Source organism: Erinaceus europaeus, chromosome 10 (genome assembly GCF_950295315.1).
Source record: "Erinaceus europaeus chromosome 10, mEriEur2.1, whole genome shotgun sequence".
Classification (NCBI taxonomy): Eukaryota; Metazoa; Chordata; class Mammalia; order Eulipotyphla; family Erinaceidae; genus Erinaceus; species Erinaceus europaeus.
Window position 1 is genome coordinate 116198116 of NC_080171.1, and position 22415 is coordinate 116220530.

General features: G+C 41.3%; 1 protein-coding gene across 5 annotated transcripts in view; it reads left to right on the forward strand.

Moving 5' to 3' along the window:
* Nucleotides 1-22415, forward strand: part of PTPN2 (protein tyrosine phosphatase non-receptor type 2) — a 93755-nt gene that overhangs the window by 68776 nt on the left and 2564 nt on the right. For 2 of the 5 annotated variants that reach the window (XM_060200639.1, XM_060200637.1), the window contains 4 exons: nt 2824-3033; nt 7414-7566; nt 13424-13605; nt 14432-14569. In XM_060200639.1, the coding sequence (XP_060056622.1) occupies nt 2824-3033; nt 7414-7566; nt 13424-13605; nt 14432-14569 (683 nt within the window). Of the gene's footprint in view, nt 1-2823; nt 3034-7413; nt 7567-13423; nt 13606-14431; nt 15641-22415 lie in introns of those variants that run through there. The other 3 variants (XM_060200636.1, XM_060200638.1, XM_060200640.1) reach the window with 3 other exon arrangements.

The following is a 22415-nucleotide window of genomic DNA, read 5'->3' on the forward strand; positions in this document are numbered from 1 at the left end:
GGTTATGTCTAGGAGCCGGGAGCCACGCCTGAGCACAGCCTGCACCTGCACACCCACAAGCTCCTGTCGCCGCTCTTAGGACTGGGAGCTCCAGCGGGTCTACACCGGGCCTGGCTTAGGCTGACCAACTGTCCTCGCTGTGCCTGCTCAGCTCTTCATGGGAGCCGATGACCAGAGCAAGCAGTTTTGTCGGGGAGGGAAAGGCGATTTAAACACCCACTGGCATCTTAGACCCCATTGAAAGGAAAATACAACTTGAGTTAACTTACACACCTAGGATTTTCAAAGAACCAGCCTCTTGAGCCCATTCCTGTATGGGATGTATTGTTACTCAACCCTCTGTGACTTGGTAAAAGGCTTTTCAAAAATGTTTTAAAGTCACTTTTCAATACAGTCAATTTTATCACACTTTTACACGAAGTAAGATGTAGTTTTGGGGGGTGAAGTTTGGCACAGTTTTATGAGTTGGGGCAATGCTGTGTAACCTCGTCTTCTGCTAGTAAGCTACAGAACAGTCCTGTCACCTCCCCCCTCCCCGTTTTCTCATTACTGACCTACCCCGCAACTCCTGGCAATCGACCACACTAGATTGTTTGTTTGTTTCAATTTTCTTTTTTTTTAAATTTATTCATTCCCTTTTGTTGCCATTGTTTTATTGTTGTTATTATTGATGTCGTCATTGTTGGATAGAACAGAGAGAAATGGAGAGAGGAGGGGAAGACAGAGAGGGGGAGAAGAGACAGACACCTGCAGACCTGCTTCACCACCTATGAAGCGACTCCCCTGCAGGTGGGGAGCAAGGGGCTTGAACAAGGATCCTTACGCCGGCCCATGCGCTCAACCCGCTGCACTACCGCCCAACTCCCTCTATACTTTTTTTAATCAGTGTTCTATATTGTAACAGTCTGAGATTTAGATGTCCTGAGTTTAAAAAAAAAAAAAAAGAAAAATGGAATCAAGCATCGTTTTGAAAATTTATATTATAAACAAGATGCTATAATAATCACCTTTAGTTACCAACCATTCAAATACAAATATTTTTATGTTGCTTCCATAGCTGCTTCTACTTCGGGGGGGGGAATCAAATAATAAAACTGAAAAAATACGCAAAGACATGCTAAAAGATTGCTCCTGCTTCATTTACAGAAATGAAGAGTCTAGAGCAGAGAGGTGCTCCTAGGGCAAAAGGCAGTTGGCAAGAGCTAAGGAACATTTTCGTGAGTCAGTCAGGAATAAAGATCATCAGGAAGTGCTAGTGAGTGCCAGGCAGGCTTCACGAGACAGGAAACATTTTGTATGTTGGTAAAACATTTAGCACATCAGTAAAGGCATGTAAACAACTTCAGGATTGGAAATTATTATCGGGGAGAAATAACAATGAGAAGAGCAACTCGATTAAAAATGTAAAGATGGGGAGTCAGGCGGTAGTGCAGCGGTTTAAACTAGCAGGTGGGGTTTAAACGCAGGTGGCGCAAAGCGCAAGGGCAGGTCTAAAAATCCTGGTTCGAGCCCCCGGCTCCCCACCTGCAGGGGAGTCGCTTCACAGACAGAGAAGCAGGTCTGCAGGTGTCTGTCTTTCTCTCCCCCTCTCTGTCTTCCCCTCCTCTCTCCACTTCTCTCTGTCCTGTCCAACAATGATGACATCAATAACAACAACAATAACTACAACAATAAAACAAGGGCAACAAAAAGATTTTTTAAAAAGATATAAAGATGGTTTCTTTAATTCTTGAGTTCCTCCCCTTATCCAATGTAGCAGATTCTGAAAGATAACTCTTATAATGGAGATTATATCTGGGGGGGGGAGACTTTGGAATTTATTGATTTAAATGTTTTATTATTAGTGTCTTAATAATGGTTGACAGTATTTTAAAAAAATATTTATTCCCTTTTGTTGCCCTTCTTGTTTTATTGTTGTTGTTATTGGATAGGACAGAGAGAAATGGAGAGAGGAGGGGAAGACAGAGAGGAGGAGAGAAAGATAGACACCTGCAGACCTGCTTCACCACTTGTGAAGCGACTTCCCTGCAGGTGAGGAACCAGGGGCTCGAACCAGGATCCTTAACGCCTGTCCTTGCACTTCTTGCCACATGTACGTAACCCGCTGCACTACCGCCCGACTCCCGGTTTACAGTATTTTAAGATGACGGGTAGGACCAGTGAGATAGCTCTCTTGGCTGTGTGCTCCTTTGCCATGTGCACAGCCTCTGTTCAAGCCCCGACTCCCACTGTGTTGAAGGAGGCTTTGGTGCTTGGTTTCTTGTCCCTCTGCTTCTTATCTTTAAAAAAAAAAAAATGGTTAGGGATATGGATCCACCACCAAACGTTTAAGGATGTACGGTTTTACTGCTGGAAATTTTTCAAAATAGGGGGTAAGTAAAATCCACTCCATGATGATATTTGAGTTAGAGAAAGTACTAACCATGTGTATGGTGTATATTAGTGGTTCAAATCCCAAATGTTGCGCCTGACTGTTTCCTCAAACTTTTAACTCCGGACGTTTTCTAGATGTGTGTGACCTTGCTTTATTATTCTCATCTGAAAATGAATTTTTATAGGATTGTTGTGTGGAGTTAGTGTGTGTGTGTGTGTGTACTTAAAACATGTACAGGTCAACTATCAATATATTGCAGTTGTTCAAGAGAAAAATCTCTCAAAATTTGCTTCTATCACAAGTCAAATGAAAAAGTCCTTAATTTCAGAGCAGTGCACAAGTTACATCATCTTTCTGAAGTTGGGTGGTTTCCCCCCCCCCCCCCCCGTAGTGTTTAATAAGAAAGTGATTCAGAACTAACCTTTCCTCCTTGATCTTTCGCTTTTTAGAGTGGTGAAGCCAGAACCATCTCTCACTTCCATTACACTACCTGGCCAGATTTTGGAGTCCCTGAGTCACCAGCTTCATTTCTCAATTTCTTATTTAAAGTGAGAGAATCTGGCTCCCTGAATCCTGAGCACGGGCCTGCGGTGATCCACTGTAGTGCAGGCATTGGGCGGTCAGGCACGTTTTCCCTAGTAGATACCTCTCTTGTTCTGGTAAGTGCTGGTGAGGAACTCATTTTCACCTTGTCTGCTAGTTTTCCAACTTGTATCTATGGGCAAAAATAAGCTCCATTATCAGTGGCCTAGAACTGCCTTTCTCCCCAGCATAAATGTTCACTTTCTCTGAGAAAAGTGCAAACATCTCACTTTGGCAGCTGCTGCTGCCTCTCCCTCCTCCTCCTCCCCCCATTCTTCTTCTTCTCCTTCTTCTTCTGTCTTTTGTTTTGTCTGGTAGAAACAGAAATTAAGGGACCAGGTGATAGCACCCCTGGTTGAATGCACATATCACAATGCAAGAGGACCCAGGTTCGAACCCCTGGTCCCCACTTGTAGGTGGAAAGCTTTACAAGTGGTGAAGCAGGGCTGCAGGTGTCCCTTTGTCTCTTGCCCTCTCTGTCTCCTCTCTCTCTTCTCAATTTCTGGTTGTCTCTATCCAATAAATAAAGAAATTTAAAAAAAAAATTGAAACAAATTAAGAGTGGAGGGAGAAAGAGAAACCTTCAACAGTGCTTCACCACTTGTGACCAGTGCCCCTGCCCCTGAAGGAGGGGACCGGGGACTTGAGCCTGGGGACAGGAGCATTGTAGCCTGTGTGCTTCACAGGGTGCACCGTTTGGTAGCTGCTTTATATTATAGAAATAACTAGTAAAAGTACTAGTAGTCATTTCTTCAAAGGGTTGTTGTGAAGAATTAAATGAACATATTTAGAATACATTGAACAAATGTTGTTGTTCCTCTGAAGTTCCACATGTGTGCCCAGGGCTTATATATTTTCTTTCCTCAACCCATTTTCAACCCCAGTGAGGCTACAGGCCTTTTCTCTTACTGGGATATGCCTTAACATATCTACTGTATTACTCTTTCACTCTGTAAACTTTTTTTTTTTAAAGATTTTATTTATTTATAAGAAAGATAGGAGGACAGAGAAAGAACCAGGCATCACTCTGGCACATGTGCTGCCAGGGATCGAACTGGGGACCTCATGCTTGAAAATCCAAAGCCCTATCACTGCGCCACCTCCCAGACCACCACTCTGTAAACTTTGACGTGTTTTGAAACTCTTGTGACCGGGGAATTATCTGAACTGTAAAGCATCAAGCTCCCAGTTCAGTCCCTGGTGCTGCTTATACTGGCCTGGTGCTCTGACTGAATTCTCTCTCCTGTGAATCAGTCATTGTCTCTCACATAAGAAATGAATTAACTCCCTCCCCACATCTCATCAGGATTACCTCTGAGACGTGGTGCCTGCGTGCTGAACCACTGTTTTTCGCAATCTATCCCCCCCCCCACATTCTCTCTCTCTCTCTCTCTCTCTCTCTCTCTCTCTTTCTCTCTCTCTCTCTCTCTCTCTCTCACACACACACACACACACAGAGAGAAGGAGAGATTGAGAGGGAAGGGAGGTAGAAGGGGAAAACGAGAAAAACTTACAGCATTGCTTCACTGCTCAGGAAGTACTTCCTGCCCCCATCTCTGACCATTCTCTCACCCTGTAGGAGGGAGGGCAGGGGCTTGAACCCCGGGTCTTTGTACATGGTAATTAACGTGTGAGCTCTGCTGGGTGCACCATTACCACCTGACCTCCATAAATGACGTGAATCTTAGGAGAAAAACAAAATGAAAGCCAGTATGTTTTACTGATGGTCAGTATGAAACTGACTTTTTTTTTTTTTTTCAGCTGGGGAGATTTGATGTTTATAACACCGGATCCACATTCCAGGACTAGTGCATTGGTCCAAAAGTATCGTTAGAAATCAAGGATCTTTGGTTTGTTTTGTTTTGTTTTGTTTGTTTTAATCTTTTATTTTATTAAATTATCCTTATTTTTTTTATTTATTAGATAGAGATAGCCAGAAATCGCGAGGGAAGGGAGAGATAGAGAGTAAGAGTGGTCCGGGAGGTGACATAGTAGATAAAGCATTGGACTCTCAAGCATGAGGTTCTGAGTTCAATTCCCAGTTGCACATGTACCAAAGTGATTTCTGGTTCTTTCTCTCCTCCTATCTTTCTCATTAATAAATAAATAAAGGGAGTCGGGTGATAGCGCAGTGGGTTAAGTGCACGTGGTGCAAAGCGCAGGGACCGGCGTAAGGATCCCGGTTCGAGCCCCCGGCTCCCCACCTGCAGGGGAGTCGCTTCATAGGCGGTGAAGCAGGTCTGCAGGTGTCTGTCTTTCTCTCCCCCTCTCTGTCTTCCCCTCCTCTCTCCATTTCTCTCTGTCCTATCCAACAACAACAACATTAATAATAACTACAACAATAAAACAACAAGGGCAACAAAAGGAAATAAATATTTAAAAATAGATAAATAAAATCTTTAAGAAAAAGAGTGAGAGAGACACCTGCAGCACTGTTTCACTGCTCTCAAAGCTTTCTCCCTGCAGGTGGGGACTAGGGGCTCGAACCCGGGTCCTTACGCTTTGTAACGTGTGCCCAGCCAGGTGCGCCACCAATTGGCCCCAACTCTTTGGTTTTTCTTTTTTCTTTTTTTTTTTTATTGTTTTATTAGTTATCTAACAGAATTTTACAAAATCACAGACTTCAGAGTATAATTTCATATCCACATGTGCTTTGTATAAGTCACCGTACCCTCCACCATTTTTTAAAAAAATTTCTTTATTAGAGGATTAATGGTTTGCAGTCAACAGTAAAATACAGTCGTTGGTACTGTGTAACATTTCTCAGTTTTCCACATAACAGTTCAACTCCCCAGCCTCCACTAGGTCCTCTGCCATAATGTTCCAGGACCTGAATCCCCCTCCCCACCCCAGAGTCTTTTACTTGGGTGCAATCCACCAACTCCAGTCCACATTCTGCTTAGTGTTTTCCCTTCTGTTTTATTTTTCAACTTATGTCCCTGAGTGAGATCATTCCATATTCATCCTTCTGTTTCTGACTTATCTGTCTCACTTAACATGATTTCTTCAGGCTCCATCCAAGATGAGATGAAGAAGGTAACGTCACCATTTTTAATAGCTGAGTAGTATTCCATTGTGTATATAGACTACAACTTGCTCAGCCACTCATCTGTTGTTAGACACCTGGATTGCTTCTAGGTTTTAGTTATTACAAATTGTGCTGCTATGAACATAAGTGTACACAGATCTTTTTGGATGGGTGTGTTTGGCTCCATAGGATATATCCCCAGGAGAGGAATTGCAGGGTCATAGGGCAGGTCCACTTCTATCCTTCTGAGAGTTCTCCAGACTGCTCTCCACAGGGTTGGAATAATTTATATTCCCACCAGTAGTGCAGTTTTTATTTTATTTTATTTTATTTATTTTTTAAAAATATTTTATTTTTTTATTTATTATCTTGGATATAGATAGGGTTCTTTTTCTTTCTTTTTTTGTCTCCAGGGTTATTGCTGGGGCTCAGTGCCTGCACCACGAATCCACTGCTCCTGGAGACCATCATTTTCCCCTTTTTGTTGCCCTTGTTTTATCATTGTTGCGGTTATTATTATTGTTGTTGATGTCATTGTTGTTGGATAGGACAGAAATAAATGGAGAGAGGAGGGGGAGAGAAAGATAGACACCTGCAGACCTGCTTCATCACTTGTGAAGTGACCCCCCCGCAGGTGGGGAGCGGGGGCTCGAACTGGGATCCTTACGCCAGTCAGTGCGCTTCGTGCCATGTGTACTTAACCCTCCGCACTACCTCCTGTCCCCAGTTTTTCTTTTCTACCAGCTCACATTGGCTGCTGTAAATGGGCATAAAGGGACACTAGGGAGAAGGATTCAGCATGTCAAAATTCCCTTTAAAAAGAACACTAAAATAATAATCATTATGATACACTAATCTTAGTGTATTTAGCTTATATTGAGCCAAGTACTAACCAGAGGGAATGAAGTGTGCTGTGTTGGTTTGGACAGTCATTTACAGGAACAGAAGCCCTCCATCTACAATTTTAGTAGTTGAGGTGCAGAGAAAATGACTGAACACAAGAATGTAAAGAACTATGACTTCAAGGGGCCAGGGAGATAGCCTGGTGGTTATGCAAACAGACTCTCGTGCCTGAGGCTCTGAAGTCCCAGGTTCAGTCCTCTGCACCAGCATAAGCCAGAGCTGTGCAGAGCTCTGGAAAAAGTAAATAACAGAAACAAACAAAAGGAAAAAGAAAAATTCTAGCTGCAGGCTATAATTCAGGCTTGGGATATAGCATAATGGGTATACAGAAAAAGCCTCTAATGCCTGAGCAATGCTCTGATAAAAAATAATCATTTAAGCAAAGTGTTCTATACTTGTAAAAAGAATTAGAGCTGCGATGGTAACTAATCCCTTTTGAGGATAATCAAGTGTGATTACCCTGTAATGCTTCTCCTTTCTGAACCCCGAGAACAAAAGGCTTGTGTTATTTTTACCTTTCTTTCAGATGGAAAAGGGAGATGAAATTAATATTAAACAACTATTACTGAATATGAGAAAGTACCGAATGGGACTTATTCAGACACCAGATCAACTCAGATTTTCGTATATGACTATTATAGAAGGAGCAAAATTCATAAAGGGAGGTCCAAGTATACAGGTAAGGGGCTTGTGTGTTTGTTCTTGAAAAGTGATACCTTTGTATTAAATAGGACTGACTTCAGATAACCACATGCAGCATAGTCCTTGCACCTAAGTGATAAACTTAACTGGTAATCTTACAGTTATAAAACTGAAGCTCACTTCTTTCTGTACACCTCAGCGTTACACTAAATCCCTACCTGTTAGTTTAAAGAATCCTCTTGAGAACAAGAATTCATTACCGGGGGTTAGGGTGGGTGGTGCAGTGGATGAAGCATCAGCCTCAAGCATGAGGTCCCAAGTTCAATCCCCGGCAGCACATGTACCAGAGTGATGTCTGGTTCTTTCTCTCTCTCCTCCTGTCTTTCTCATGAATAAATAAGTTAAAAAAAAAAAAAAGCATTACTGAAAGTAAAATGTTCATGTAAAGAGGCTTTAAACATTTAACATGAAAATAAACCAAAAAAAAAAAAGTAGATACTTCTATCTCATTGAAAACATGACTTGAGATTACAGAATATTTAGTTTATATAATATTTTATTTTATACAGTGAGCAACGTAAGTGCTTGTAAGAGACATAATGAAACCCCCCCCCCTTTTATTTTTTTGGTTTTTTTTTACCAGAGCACTGCTCAGATCTGGCTTATAGTGGAACCGCGCATTGAATCTGGGATCTCAGAGCCTCAGGAATAAGAGTTTATTTGCATAACCATTATGCTATCTCCCTCATCTCATAATGAAATTCCAACTGAGTGTTCTATGTTCTCTGGTTGATGGCTTTTCCCCCCCCAGAGCACTGCTCAATTCTGGCTTATAATGGTATGGGGGTTTGAACCTGGGACTTTAGAGCCTCAGACATGAGAGTCTCTTGCATAACCATTACGTTATCTACCTCTGCCCTGATGGTTTCATTTTCTGGAAGATATTTTTATTCCACATTTACAAAAGCTAAGCTCAGAGATTGAGTTTCAGAAAATCGTATTATGTTCTAACATGCAAAATAGAAAGCAGGAGGGTTGGGGAGACAGTGTAATTGTTATACATTCTACACTAAAAGACTCTCATGCTTGATGCTCTGAGTCCCAGGTTCAGTCCCCAGCGCTACCATAAGGCAGAGTTGAGCAGTGCTCTAGTCTCTGTCTTTTCTTTGTGTATCTCTCTCTCATAAAACTGAAAATAGGGGGGAGTCGGGCTGTAGTGCAGCGGGTTAAGCGCAGGTGGCGCAAAGCACAAGGACCGGCATAAGGATCCCGGTTCGAACCCTGGCTCCCCACCTGCAGGGGAGTCGCTTCACAGGCGGTGAAGCAGGTCTGCAGGTGTCTATCTTTCTCTCCTCCTCTCTGTCTTCCCCTCCTCTCTCCATTTCTCTCTGTCCTATCCAACAACGACAACAACAATAATAACTACAACAATAAAACAACAGGGGCAACAAAAGGGAATAAATAAATAAAATAAATATTTTTTAAAAAACTGAAAATAGGGGATCAGGTGGTAGGGCAGTGGGTTAAGCACAGGGACCAACACAAGGATCCTGGTTCAAGCCCCCGGCTCCCCACCTGCGGGGAGGGTCACTTCACAATAGGTGAAGCAGGTCTGCAGGTGTCTGTCTTTCTCTCCCCTCTGTCTTCCCCTCCTCTCTCCATTTCTCTCTGTCCTATCCAACAACAACAACAGCAATAACCACAACAATAATAAAACAAGGGCAACAAAAAAGGGGAAAAAATGGCCTCCAGTAGCAGTGGATTTGTGGGGCAGGCACTGAGCCGAGCCCCAGCAAAATAACCCTGGAGGCAAAATAAATAAATAAATACAAAATATAGAAGCAAGACAGTAATAGCAGACCCCCTTTTTAAAACTAATTACATAGTAAACACTCAAATCCAAAGCCTTATAAGTAGAAAGTTTGACCTTTTTTATCCTCTTTTGCAAGTGATCAAATCAAGAGTCACACACATACAAGGCATGCACTCTACCACAAAGCTACCTCGTAAAACCAGAATTTTTATTTAATTGCATTTGCATGTACAGTTTCACTACTCCCTTACTGACTTGTTATTTTCTCTTAGTAACTCAGTAATGATTTGCAGGCTTACAGTATGACTACAGGAGTATTGCTGCAGGCTGCATCCACCACCAGAGTTCGTACCCCCACCCCACCCTCCACTTGAGTACCACCACTGTTTTCATAGCTTCTCCGCTTACTGACTGTTTTGTTCAGAAAGAGAGGGGCACCACAGCCCTGGAGCTATCCCCCAGTCCATAGTACTTCCTTGTGGTGATTAACCTGGACCTCACTGATGACAAGGCACATCTATTGATTGCACGTTCAGATGGCAGTACCTTTATGTATTGAGTTAATAAGACATTGCTAAACAGGCCAGGCGGTGGCACACCAGTATGCAAGGACCCAGGTTCAAACCCCTGGTCCCCATCTGCAGGGGAAAAGCTTTGCAAGCGGTGAAGCAGCTCTGCAGGTGTCTCTCTTTCTTCCTTGCTACCTCCCCTGTCTTTCTCGATTTCTCTCTGTCTCTGTCCAGTGTATAAGTAAATAAAATCTTTTTTAAAACATGACTGAACATCAGTCTGTAATAAAACATCACTACCAAATGATCTGTGTGGCTCACTTTCTATTTCACTGAAGAGGTTCTGGTCTTAGTTCAGAACAGAAATCTAAAAGATAAAAATTCAAAAATAAAAAAAGATGCAGTTCCCTGAAATATTAATCTTCACCATTACGAAGATCTGAAATTACTTTGTTAATGTTGAGACTCCTAATTGATTCTGTTTAACTATATCCTCTGAAATTATCTCATTTGACATGAGTGTGATTACCAACTTATAAATAAACTTCTTTTTCAAAAAAATTTATTATGGGGTAATAAAACACAGTATAATGTCATAAAACATAGTATAATGTATAGGGGTAGATAGTAGATTGCATAATGGTTATGCAAAGAGACTCATGCCTGAGGCTCCGAAGTCCCAGGTTCAGTCCCCCACACCAACATAAGCTAGAGCTGATCAGTGTTCTGGTTTAAAAAAAAAAAAGTAAATAAATAAATAAAAATTTATTAGTGATTTAATAATGATCAACAAGATTTTGGGATAAGAGGGGTACACTTCCACATAAATTTCTACCACCAGAGTTCCATACTCCATCTCCACCATTGAAAGCTCTATTCTTTGTCCCTCTGGGAGTACGGATCAAAGGTCTTTATGGGGTGCAGAAGGTGGGAGATCTGACTGGCTTCTGTAATTGCTTCCCTGCTGGACATGATTATTGGCAGGTCAATCCATACCCCCAAACTATTTGTATCTTTCCCTAGAGGGGCAGGGCTCTGGGGAGGTGGGGTTCCAGGACACATTAATGCCTACCTCCTTCTCTTTATCTGATTTCTGGGGAGAGTTAATAGTTTTAAGGAGAAAGAAGGAAACTGCTGTACATAATGGTCGTTTGGGGAGTGCTTCCTTATCCTGTGTCTTCAGTGAACTGTCAGTTCAGTGACCTGGGTTCATGCAATTCTTTGTCTCTAATACTTTGTCCTCAAGGGGACATCTGTCCTCACTGAGCTTCATTCTTACTGTAGATGTTTATGATATGAGTCATATTTTCAGTAATTGATTTTCATGTTAGTCTCTCTATGCACTTTCTGGAATTTACTGATAATACAGTGATTTAGAGCCTGTCAGGACAAAGGAAATAAACACACTATTAATATTAGTACTGACACCGTAGTATACTACTAGTCAGTAAATACGTGTATCATTATAAACATAATATCAAGTATTAATTTTTAGAAATCTCCAGTGACCTTAACCCCCTTAGATAAATATAATTCCTGCTTATCCCCAACACCAACATCATTCACCTCAAATCTTTCTGGATACAAGACCAGACAAATACACTGTGTAACTGCTAGTATTACCACATACTTACTAGCATAGTCCCGGTATCAGTGGTAACAGTAATCCTCCCAGAGTAAGTAATTCTGTTTGGCAATTCAGAGTTGGTGTTGTAAAATCTTTAGCTGGTAATCTGACACCAGTAGTAAAGTATGAAGTAAGTGACTTTTTTTTTTTTTTTTGGATAGAGACATCTAGAAATTGAGAGGTAAGGAGGGGGTGAGAGAGAGAGACACTTGGCAGCCCTGCTTCACCACTTGTGAAGCTTCCTCCCTGCAGGTGGACACCAGGTGCTCGAACCCAAGTCCTTGTGAAATGACATGCTTTCAACAAATTACAGAGGACTTGAAGTTTAATTACGTCATCTTACTGAAAGACTTCTTTTTTTTAAGTCCTGGGCTTGCTTTATTTATTTATTTCCTTTTGTTGCACTTGTTGTTTTATTGTTGTTGTTATTGATGTTGTCGTTGTTGGGCAGGACAGAGAGAAATGGAGAGAGATGGGGAAGACAGAGGGGGAGAGAAAGACAGACACCTGCAGACCTGCTTCACCGCCTGTGAAGCGACTCCCCTGCAGGTGGGGAGCCGGAGGCTCGAACCAGGATCCTTATGCCGGTCTTTGCGCTTTGTGCCACATGCGCTTAACCTGCTGCACTACCACCCGACTCAAGCTGAAGGACTTCTTTACCGAGGGTGTGTAATGGGTGGGTAGGATGGTGTTGCAGACTGTAGGGGGGGCACTGGTCACAGCAGCAGGTGACATTTGCAGGTGTCTAGACCGATGTACTCCAGACCTCTGAGTGAGATCTCCCACCGGATTATACCTGAGTGCAGTGTTGACCCCTTGGCTTCAGGCAGCAGTGACAGGCAGCTGGTTTGGGAGCATCAGGTTGCTTATGTGTGAGAAAGGCCAGGTCGAGTACGTCTGCTGCCCAGAGACATGGCAGAATGACAGTTGGCTTTAAAAAATGCGCTAGAGGTAGATAATCTTCCCCCACCTGCCCTTCTATGAAGGTTTTTCTTGCTGACAGATTTTGAATTTGTTGCATATTCTGGGAAGTATTCCAGTAAGGCTTGATTTGAAGCATCATCTCATTTATTGACACTGTTGAGGGTTGTTTTTTTTTTTTCCCCAAAATATAAGACTAAGTTACTGTAATACTGTCTCAGTGAAGAATAGTAACTTCAAAAATTGACCAGAATATATTCTGGAGACAATTGGTGCTTTCTTAAGCTGTGCAGTGTCTGGAAATGGTGAGCTCTTCAGAGATAAAGTTAATCTCAAGGCATTATAGCAATTTGGCTAAAATTGTAACGTGACTCACACACTTCAGTGGAATCCTAGTATAGTTTGTTTCAATTAGGTTAAAGGATGTTAACTTTTTTTTTTTTTCCCTCCAGGGTTATTGCTGGGCTCGGTGCCTGCACCATGAATCCACCACTCCTGGAGGCCATTTTTTTCCCTTTTTGTTGCCCTAGTTGTTGCAGCCTCGTTGCGGTTATTATTGCCATTGTTGACGTTGCTTTGTTGTTGGATAGGACAGAGAGAAATGGAGAGAGGAGGGGAAGACAGAGAGAGAGGGGAGAGAAAGATAGACACCTGCAGACCTGCTTCACCGCCCGTGAAGCGACTCCCCTGCAGGTGGGGAGCCGGGGCTCGAACCGGGATCCTTACGCCGGTCCCTGCGCTTTGCGCCACGTGCGCTTAACCCACTGCGCCACCGCCCGACTCCCAGGATGTTAACTTTTATTCAGATTATTTTATTCAATTACATATTATTTATACTAATAATACATGCTTTATCATAAAGTTGTAAGTTTAAAGTATGCATACTAACATGTCCGTCCCCTTCTTTTAATCTGCCACAGGCTTTTATTAAGTTGAAAATAGAATTTCCATTAATAAATTTTTCATTTCAGGGAGATTAAAATTTCAGCTTTTGCGTATCTCTTTGTCTCATTTCTCTACCCAGAAAATGTGGAAAGAACTGTCTAAAGAAGACTTACATCCTGCTTTTGATCACTCACCAGCCAGAATAATAACTGAAAAGTACAATGGCAGCAGGGTAAGCCTAGAAGAAGGAAAGACGACAGGTGACAGACATACAGGATTATCCTCTAGAACTCAAGATCCTGTGGAGGAGAAAACAGAAAGGTAAGCTTTCTGCAATAATACATGTGAAAACAGGAGACCTTCTAAGTTTGTTGGATTGAAGTATGTATAGATCTTCCACGAATTAATGCAACTAAAAGTGTACTCAAGTAGAATATTGATGAGATTATTGATCTCAGAGCTTTCGTTCCTCTCAAGAAGCCCATAATCGATTTTGTAAGTAAAAAAAGCTTTTTTTTTTTTTTTTTTTTTTTGCCTCCAGGGTTATTGTTTGGTGCCTGCACTGCAAATCCACTGCTTGGGAGGCCATTTTTCCCATCTTGTTGCCCATGTTGTCGCTGCTGTTATTGTTGCCATTGCTGTTGTTGTTGGATAGGACAGAGAGAAATGGAGAGAGGAGGGGAAGACAGAGGTGGAGAGAAAGATAGACACCTGCAGACCTGCTTCACTGCTTGTGAAGTGACCCCCCCTACAGGTGGGGAGCCAGGGACTCAAAGCGGGATCCTTAATCTGCTGCGCTACCGTCCAGCCCCCTAAAAAAGCATTTTTAAAACAGTAGAATGTGGATCTGCAAGATAGCTCACTGGGGTGGTCTTGGAGATGGCGCAGTGAACAAAGCATTAAACTCTTAATCATGAGGTAAAAACTGTACCAGATATCATCACTGCATTATCAGAATCCATCTCTGGACCCTTTTAGAATGTTAAGGATTTTTCCTTTTATTTATTCCACTGTTCGAATGAATTCAGCAATGCAAATAAATAGTCTCATTTTATTTTAGCTAAGGTTCTCTTTTTTAAATCTAGTTAAATCCTGCTGTTCTCATTCTCTCCCCCCCCCCTTATTTTTTATCCTTACTGATTCATAGTGTTCTGCGGAAGCGTATCCGAGAGGACAGAAAAGCTATCACGGCTCAGAGAGTGCAGCAGATGAAGCAGAGGCTAAATGAGACTGAACGAAAAAGAAAAAGGTGGTTATATTGGCAGCCTATTCTCACTAAGACGGGGTTTGTATTGGTCATTTTGATTGGCACTTTGGTTGGCTGGACACTGTTTTTTCGGCAAAGTATCCTATAAATAAATTATTTTGCCCAGCAAACTCCTGCACTGGTAGCTGACAGTTGCATTTATCACAAAGGGTCATCTGTTAGCAAACTCTTCATTCCCAGAGATATGGTGCAGTAAAATAGACACCAACCAGATAAATATTTTCAGTCCTCAGCCTAAGATCTCAGGACACTGGCCCCAAATTGTAAATGCGATCTAAAATAAAGACTTTGATGCTTGTGAAAAACTGGTAACGTTTTGCAGCTGTATTCATACATGTTAAATGTAATGTTTCATCTGAACAGACTGAGAAATCCTTTGTCACAAGGATTTATATTTGGAGGCTATCTGGATTTTTACCGGCACTTGATAAAAGCAATAAATATTGTGGTTTAATCTACCTTATTACTGGAGAGAAAACGATCTTTAATGTGTGTAACGTATTATGTACTATTGACTTGGGCATCAATATTTTATATCCTTAACCATTTCAGGGTAAATATATTTTATATCTATTTAATCTTAATTTTGTAGTTAAATGTACTTTTTAAAACTCAATTTGAAAAACATCTGTTACCATTAAAACAATAAATTGTGTATTGATTCAATTGTACTGGATACGTTTTCTTAAAGAGAAGTTTGATATGAGCAGGTAAAATGCTTTTAAAAAAACCAGTTTTTTATCTATATTTGCATTTCTTTATGTTTTACAGTTTTCCTAATTAAAAAAAACTTTTTTTTTTCCCTCCCTGAACTTATCTGAAGGGAAATTCTCCTTACTGGCAAAGTCAAGGACTACCTGGTCAAAACTTTGTAAAGAAGTTGGTTTCTGTAACGCCCATTATTAATACTGTTTATATTTCATGAAAAATTCAGTTGTGACTGCCCTACTTTCCAATTGGGGCAAATCATCATTTGGGAAATAAGTAGCAGTTGGTGACCCATGATTTTAGTTTGCTAGGCTGAAGTTTTGAAATCATTTATTTTTTCAAGTTCTTCCTACTTCAATAAATGGTATGATGTTGTACGAACCTTATATTGTCCCTTTAACTTCTTCATGGCTATTTTTAAGAGTATCATTGAACGAATTTAACTACTTAGATAAGTGCTAGCTTTCTTTCATCCCAGAAGTCCAGTGTTAACTTGATCTAGACTTTCACAGAATTAAGATTTGCAGTTGCTAAAATGATGAAATCACATTCCTTCGGTGGTTTTTCAAATTATGCTTGAATTTCTAAGGGGTCACTAAGTGATAGTGGGAAGGATGGTAAGCCTTTAACCTTTACTTTCAACCAGACTATCTCTATTTTATATACTACTTAAGATTTCTGCATGAGACTTAGTAATGATTTTAAGGGGTGATTATAATTTTTAATACTGACTGAAAACTGTTCTGAGTTGATGTGCATAGTCTTCTTCTTGAACGTGTTAAATTATGCTGGAAGTATGAAAACAGGATGTAGGTGGTTCTACATATTAAGTCAGATGTTATAACTTGTACCTGTGTCCTAATTCAGTATTACTGTGCCCTGTAACCTTTAAACGGAGAGGAGGTAAGAGGGACATTTTCTTATGTCTGTCTGCATCAAACCTGTGTTCAGGCACGGAGACCCTTACATTGCTGTTGGTTTAATATCTTTCTTTCCAGTTTGACTTGGTTTATCTTTGCCAAAATCCAGTTTGTTATTCTGTAAGTCAAATATGGGTAGATCATATTAAATTTAAGTTGAAGATAAGATCTGCCATAAACAAAAGGTAAAGATTTTGTTTTTAAGTAACAAGTGGAGATTATGATATCCATTACCCCCCTTGTTGGGCAAATGTGCTTTACTTATTCAGTATTTCAGCTTTGTGTTCTGTCTGCTTAGACTTTAAAATAGTGGGCCCATTTCTCATGATTTAGAAAATACTTTCTATATTTTCTCTTTTCCTTTTCCATAGTTGGTCCATCTTACTGTACATTAATAATTCTGCCATGGTCTTTTTGCCCAAACTTGTCTCTCTATGTGTATTTTGCTGAAGATATACTTGGGGGAAAACATTCTACCAAGGAATGAGAAGGGAAAAAAAGAACTTGGTGATCTTTTTTTTTATTTACTACAGTAGCTGTGCTTAAACAGGTATATCAGAGAAAGAACGTGTAACTCTTAAGTTATTTTTATGTGCAATTCTGTTTTGCCTGGTTCCTTTTTTAAAAAATTAACTGAAATTTACACCAAGAAAAAGTGCATATTGGTTTAAAATGTACTTTATGACATGAGACACTCTTCCATTCTATCTCTTTCTTGGTCTCTCTTTTCACCAGAACACTGTCTCAGTTCTGGCTTGTGGTCATGCAGGGGATGAAATCAGGGATTTTGGGACTTCAGGCATTAAGAGATTGTTTGCATAATCATTATGCTATCTCCCCCCCCCACTTTCCCCGTTTTTTTTTCATTAGTGATTTAATGATTGACAAGATTATGGTATAAGAGGGGTACGATTCCAGACTATTCATTTCCCACCACGAGTTTCATATCTCCTCCTGCCTTGAGGAGTTTCCCTATTCTTTTTCCCTCTCTGGGACCCAAGCATGGACCCAAGATCTTTATGGGGAGTGGAAGGTGGAAGGTCTGGCTTCTGTAATTGCTTCTCCACTGGACATGGGCATTGATGAGTTGATCCATACCTCCAGCCTGTTTCTGTCTTTGCCCTAGAACCTCGGGGGCTTTGCTCGTGTTCCTTGATCCAGACCATTTGATACTGCATCTGCTGACCTCAAGCAAATCAATGCAGCCAATGCCACCCCTTCCACTTTTTATATTAATTCCTTACTGGCTTTCTGTACCAATTCAGAGCAATGGTAAACTACTTGTTGGTTATTTGCTGTGTGCCAGGCTCTGTGCTAACGACCTTTCTCTCTTTCTTTCTCTCTTTCTTATAGTTTTTTTAAAAATTTATTATTGGATAGAGACAGAAATTGGGAGGGGAGAGAGGGATAGAGGAGAGAGACATCTGCAGCACTGCTTTACCATTTATGAAGCTTCCCCCTGCAAGTGGGGACCAGGGGCTTGAACCTGGATCCCTGTGCACTGTAATGTGTGCACTTAACCAGGTGCGCCACCGCCTGCCTCACTCCCCCACCAAAGACCTTTCTTACACTTTCTTATTTAATTTTATTTAACTCCCACAATAAGTGTTCAGGGTAGGTGTTATCATTAAGCCATAGTCAGCCTTGACTTGACATTTCTAGGCTGTTTTCTGATTCTGTCATTGAATTGTCTCATATAAAGTGTACTTTAGAATTAGATAATTATCAAAGCAAGAGTTGACTTCAGCAAATAATTTTCCCCCTAGAAGTATGTCTGACTAGCTTCTCTGTCTAAACATACACAGATCGGTAACTGACTGTGATAGAAATTCTTACCTCTTGCACACTCTGCTTTAGTGAATGCCTACATTCCTAAAGCCTTTGGCAGGTTATTGTACAGATTTTAAAATCTCCTATCCCATGATTTTCACTTCCAGAATCAGACCTAACAGAGTTTTGTTTTGTTAACAGGGGCTTTTCTCCCGGGTAGAGTAACGAATATAGAAGAGTGTTTGTAGACTGACTGAATCAGCTAGCTAGCGTCAGCATGAGCAGGACAGCCAAGATTAAAACTTGCTATACCCATCCCTGTCTGGAACTTAAAACATAGCAGACATCTGCTGGTGATATATCTAGACAGATAGATAGATAGATAAGATAGAGATATATATCTAGATAGATGGATGGATGGATGATAGATATCAACCATTAAGCAATCTCTTTTACTTTGGAAGCCCCTAGCTGGCTTTGAATTATTTAGATAATAATGGAACAAAAGTTTGATTTCTTTCTTTCTCTCTTTCTTTCTTTCTTTCTTTCTTTCTTTCTTTCTTTCTTTCTTTCTTTCTTTTGCCTCCAGGGTTATTGCTGGGGCTCGGTGCCTGCAATATGAATCCACTGCTCCTAGAGGCCTTTTTTCCCATTTTGTTGCTACCCTTCTTCTTGTCATTATTATTGTTGTCTTTGCTGTTGTTGTTGTTGGATGGGATAGAGAGAAATCGAGAAAGGAGGGGAGACAGGGGGAAGAGAAAGACAGACACCTGCAGACCTGCTTCACTGCCCGTGATGCGACCTGAAGCCCCCTGCAAGTGGAGAGCCAGGGGTTCAAACCAGGATTCTCACGCCAGTCCTTGTGCTTTGCACCACGTGCGCTTAACCTCACTGAGCTACCGCCCGACCCCGTGAATTGAATTTTTGTAATGGGGGTGGGGGAAGTGGTAAAGGGAAGATGGAGCCAGGTCCTCATGCATTTCACTAATCGCAGGCTCACTTTTTGTTTTTTTTTAAATAGAGACAGGTACCACTCTGGTGCTAAGCCACACATGGCAACACACCTGCCCTGTGAGCTTTCTGTATAAACCATAAATAAAAGTTAGATGTATGGGGGTCGGGCGGTGGCGCAGTGGGTTAAGCGCACGTGGCGCAAAGCGCAGGGACCGGCATAAGGATCCCGGCTCCCCACCTGCAGGGGAGTCGCTCCACAGGCGGTGAAGCAGGTCTGCAGGTGTCTATCTTTCTCTCCCCTCTCTCTCTGTCTTCCCCTCCTCTCTCCATTTCTCTCTGTCCTATCCAACAACAAAGCAACGTCAACAATGGCAATAATAACCGCAACGAGGCTGCAACAACTAGGGCAACAAAAAGGGGGAAAAATGGCCTCCAGGAGCGGTGGATTCATGGTGCAGGCACTGAGCCCAGCAATAACCCTGGAGGAAAGAAAAAAAGTTAGATGTATATATAGTGTGTATAGTATTTACCCACACAGTAAAACTGAACTTCCCTGACTTCAAATACAAGTTTTAGTCACCCCTGGATGATTTGTTTTGCATTCAACCTATTCTGCCTTTTGGAATTTGACTCAGTTTATTGCTGTCTTCAGAGGAATAAGAAGTTCATCAGAAACAACAGCCAATACAACAATGGTCATATTAGGCATTATAGCTACCTTCTTGTTGTTCCTGAGACACATCAGTGATAACAGGCAGTGGTGGGAAGACGTTCAGGTTGTGTAACTTCTCAGTGCCTGCTCAGCCAGGAGTCCTCAGCCCAGATTCTGCATACTGCCTGGCTGTATTCCATATACCTGGCTAGCATCCATTTATTTCCTTGTTTGTCCAGACACAGTGATATAGTGAAGTTTTTAGTGAAAGAATTGGGGGGAGGGGCCAGGCAGTGGTGCACGTGGTTAAATACACACACATGACGGTGTACAAGGACCCAGATTTGCACCTGCAGGAGGAAAGCTTCATAAGTGGTGAAGGAGGTCTGCAGCTCTCTCTCTCTCTCTCTCTTTACCTCTCTGTTTCCCCCTCCCCTCTCTATTTCTCTGTCTCTATCCAATAATAAAATAGAATGATTTTAAAAGACTTTTCATCTTTTATTTTTTTAATGAAAGTATTTGGGGGCCGGGCGGTGTCGCACCAGGTTGAACATACATGGTATGAAGCACAAGGATCCCGGTTTGAGCCCCCGACTCCCCACCTGCAAGTGAGGTCACTTCACAAGCAGTGAAGCAAGTCTGCAGGTGTCTTTCTCTCTACCTCTCCTCCCCTCAGTTTTTCTCTGTTCTATCCAATAAAAAAGAAAAAAAAATGGCCACCAGGAACAGTAGATTTGTAGTGCCAACACCGCGAGCCCCTATGATAACCCTGGAGGAGGAAGAAAGAAAAAGAATAATTTTAAGTGACCCACTTTCTCTGATTTCTAGAAAAAGAAAAAAAAAAAAAAACTTAGAGGCTAGCTCGCTTTCCTCCTAGTGGTAAGAATTACTCAGTTTTTACCACATCCAGATTGCCCCACAGGAGCATTGAGCAGTTCTGACAGCTTTGGGTAGTGCTTCCTTGCTGTCATGCCTGGTCCTGTCCACACATTGCATGCCATTTACCCCTTCACTGAGCACTGCCACGGCTAACTGTGACTCACGCAAGAAGCTTTTAGTTGGTCTGAGAGGTCTTGTCTTTGTCAGTAAGAACCTCAGCAGTGAAGATACTAAAGGACTCAGTCAGTCTGCAGTCTGCTAGGAGGCTGTTCATTGTTTTTTGGCTACTTCTATTTTGGTTTTATAATTGAGAGTTTAATATGAGAACTTAGATATTTATCAAGGTACTTCATGCTGTTTTTTCCATTACATAGTGTGTTCTGGGAAGCTATACGGAGAGTTCTATGAGAAATATTTTCCTTTATAGTCACTCTCTGTGGTCTAACTTGGCACAGATTTTAGACACTTGATGTTGTCATTTTCACATTTCTAATGTAGTTATTTTGAGTTTGAATTCAAGAGAAACTAGGTAAGTTGGTTTTATCTATAAGCAGTGGTTTGCTAATTTAAAAAAAAAATTTTGTATTTATTTACTTACTGGATAGAGACAGTTAGAAATCTAGAGGAGAGGGGGAAATAAGAGACAGAGAGACACCTGCAGCACTGCTTCACCATTTGCAAAGCTTTCCCCCTACAGGTGGGGACCAGTGCTCGAACCCGGGTCCTTGCACATTGTAACGTGTATTCAACCAGGTGCACTGCCACCCGACCTCAGCTTTGCTAATTTTATAGATATTTTTGTGATTCTTTTCAGTAAAATGTTAGAACAAAACTACTGCAGATGTCATTTGACTTGCTGTTGACCGCAGAGTGTGTGGCCAGCTTGGGAAGATTATTCTGTCTGTGAAACCATCTTGTACCGGGTAGGACTGTGGGCAGATGCGAAGTATATAAAGGCCACTTTCTGTAAAGAAAACACCAAGCATAGCTAGTTCCATTCATTTTACTTGGACCCACTTTATTTTTACCTTGTTAAATGAAACAGTAATATATATATGTATATATATATATTTCAGCTGAACATCTTAACATTATCTTTTTCCTAAAATAAGGCCCATTTGTCTTTTTATTCGTGGAAATAGTCATTGAAAACAATTAACATTCAAAATGATTTTAATCTTATTTTCTTGTCCCCAGAATAATATTTACAAAGAGAAAATAACTGAATCTCTTAAAACACTATGAATTTCTTTTGTCATAAACAATAACTCATCCTTGGTAAGTGTGTCTTTGGCTCACTGCTGGGGAGAAAGCAGCCTGTGTTGAGCAGCTGTACTTCTGCCAGTCAGTTTAAATGCGCCATGTGACTTTTTTCATGAGGTAACTTCAAGCGGCCACAGTTGTAGATGTACCATATTACCCTGTCATTGGAATAGTGCTGAGTGAAAAGATTCGCCACTTGCCCAAGCTGGAACAGCTAGTACACAGAGCTGAGTGAGATCCAAACTCTAATCTGGAGAATTTCATTTGTTTTCCATTTTCTCACCTGTTTTCCAGAATTTTGAGCCAAATATTTAAATGGAGAAATATTAAACTGCTACTTTTACCTGTTAGAATCCACAACAATCCTCTATTTTCTTTTTTATTTATTTACTTAATCCTCTTAAGTAAATAAATAAAATAAGTTGCCCTTGTTTTCTTGTCGTAGTTATTGTTGTAGTTATTGATGTCATCGTTGTTGGATAGGACAGAGAGAAATGGAGAGAGGAGGGGAAGACAGAGAGGAGGAGAGAAAGACAGACATCTGCAGACCTGCTTCACCGCCTGTGAAGCGACTCCCCTGCAGGTGGGGAGCCGGGGGCTCCAACCGGGATCCTTACGCCGCTCCTTGCGCTTCACGCCACGTGCACTTAACCCACTGCGCTACCGCCCAACTCCCAACCTCTATTTTCATGTAAAACCAGTTAAGTTTTTTTCCTTA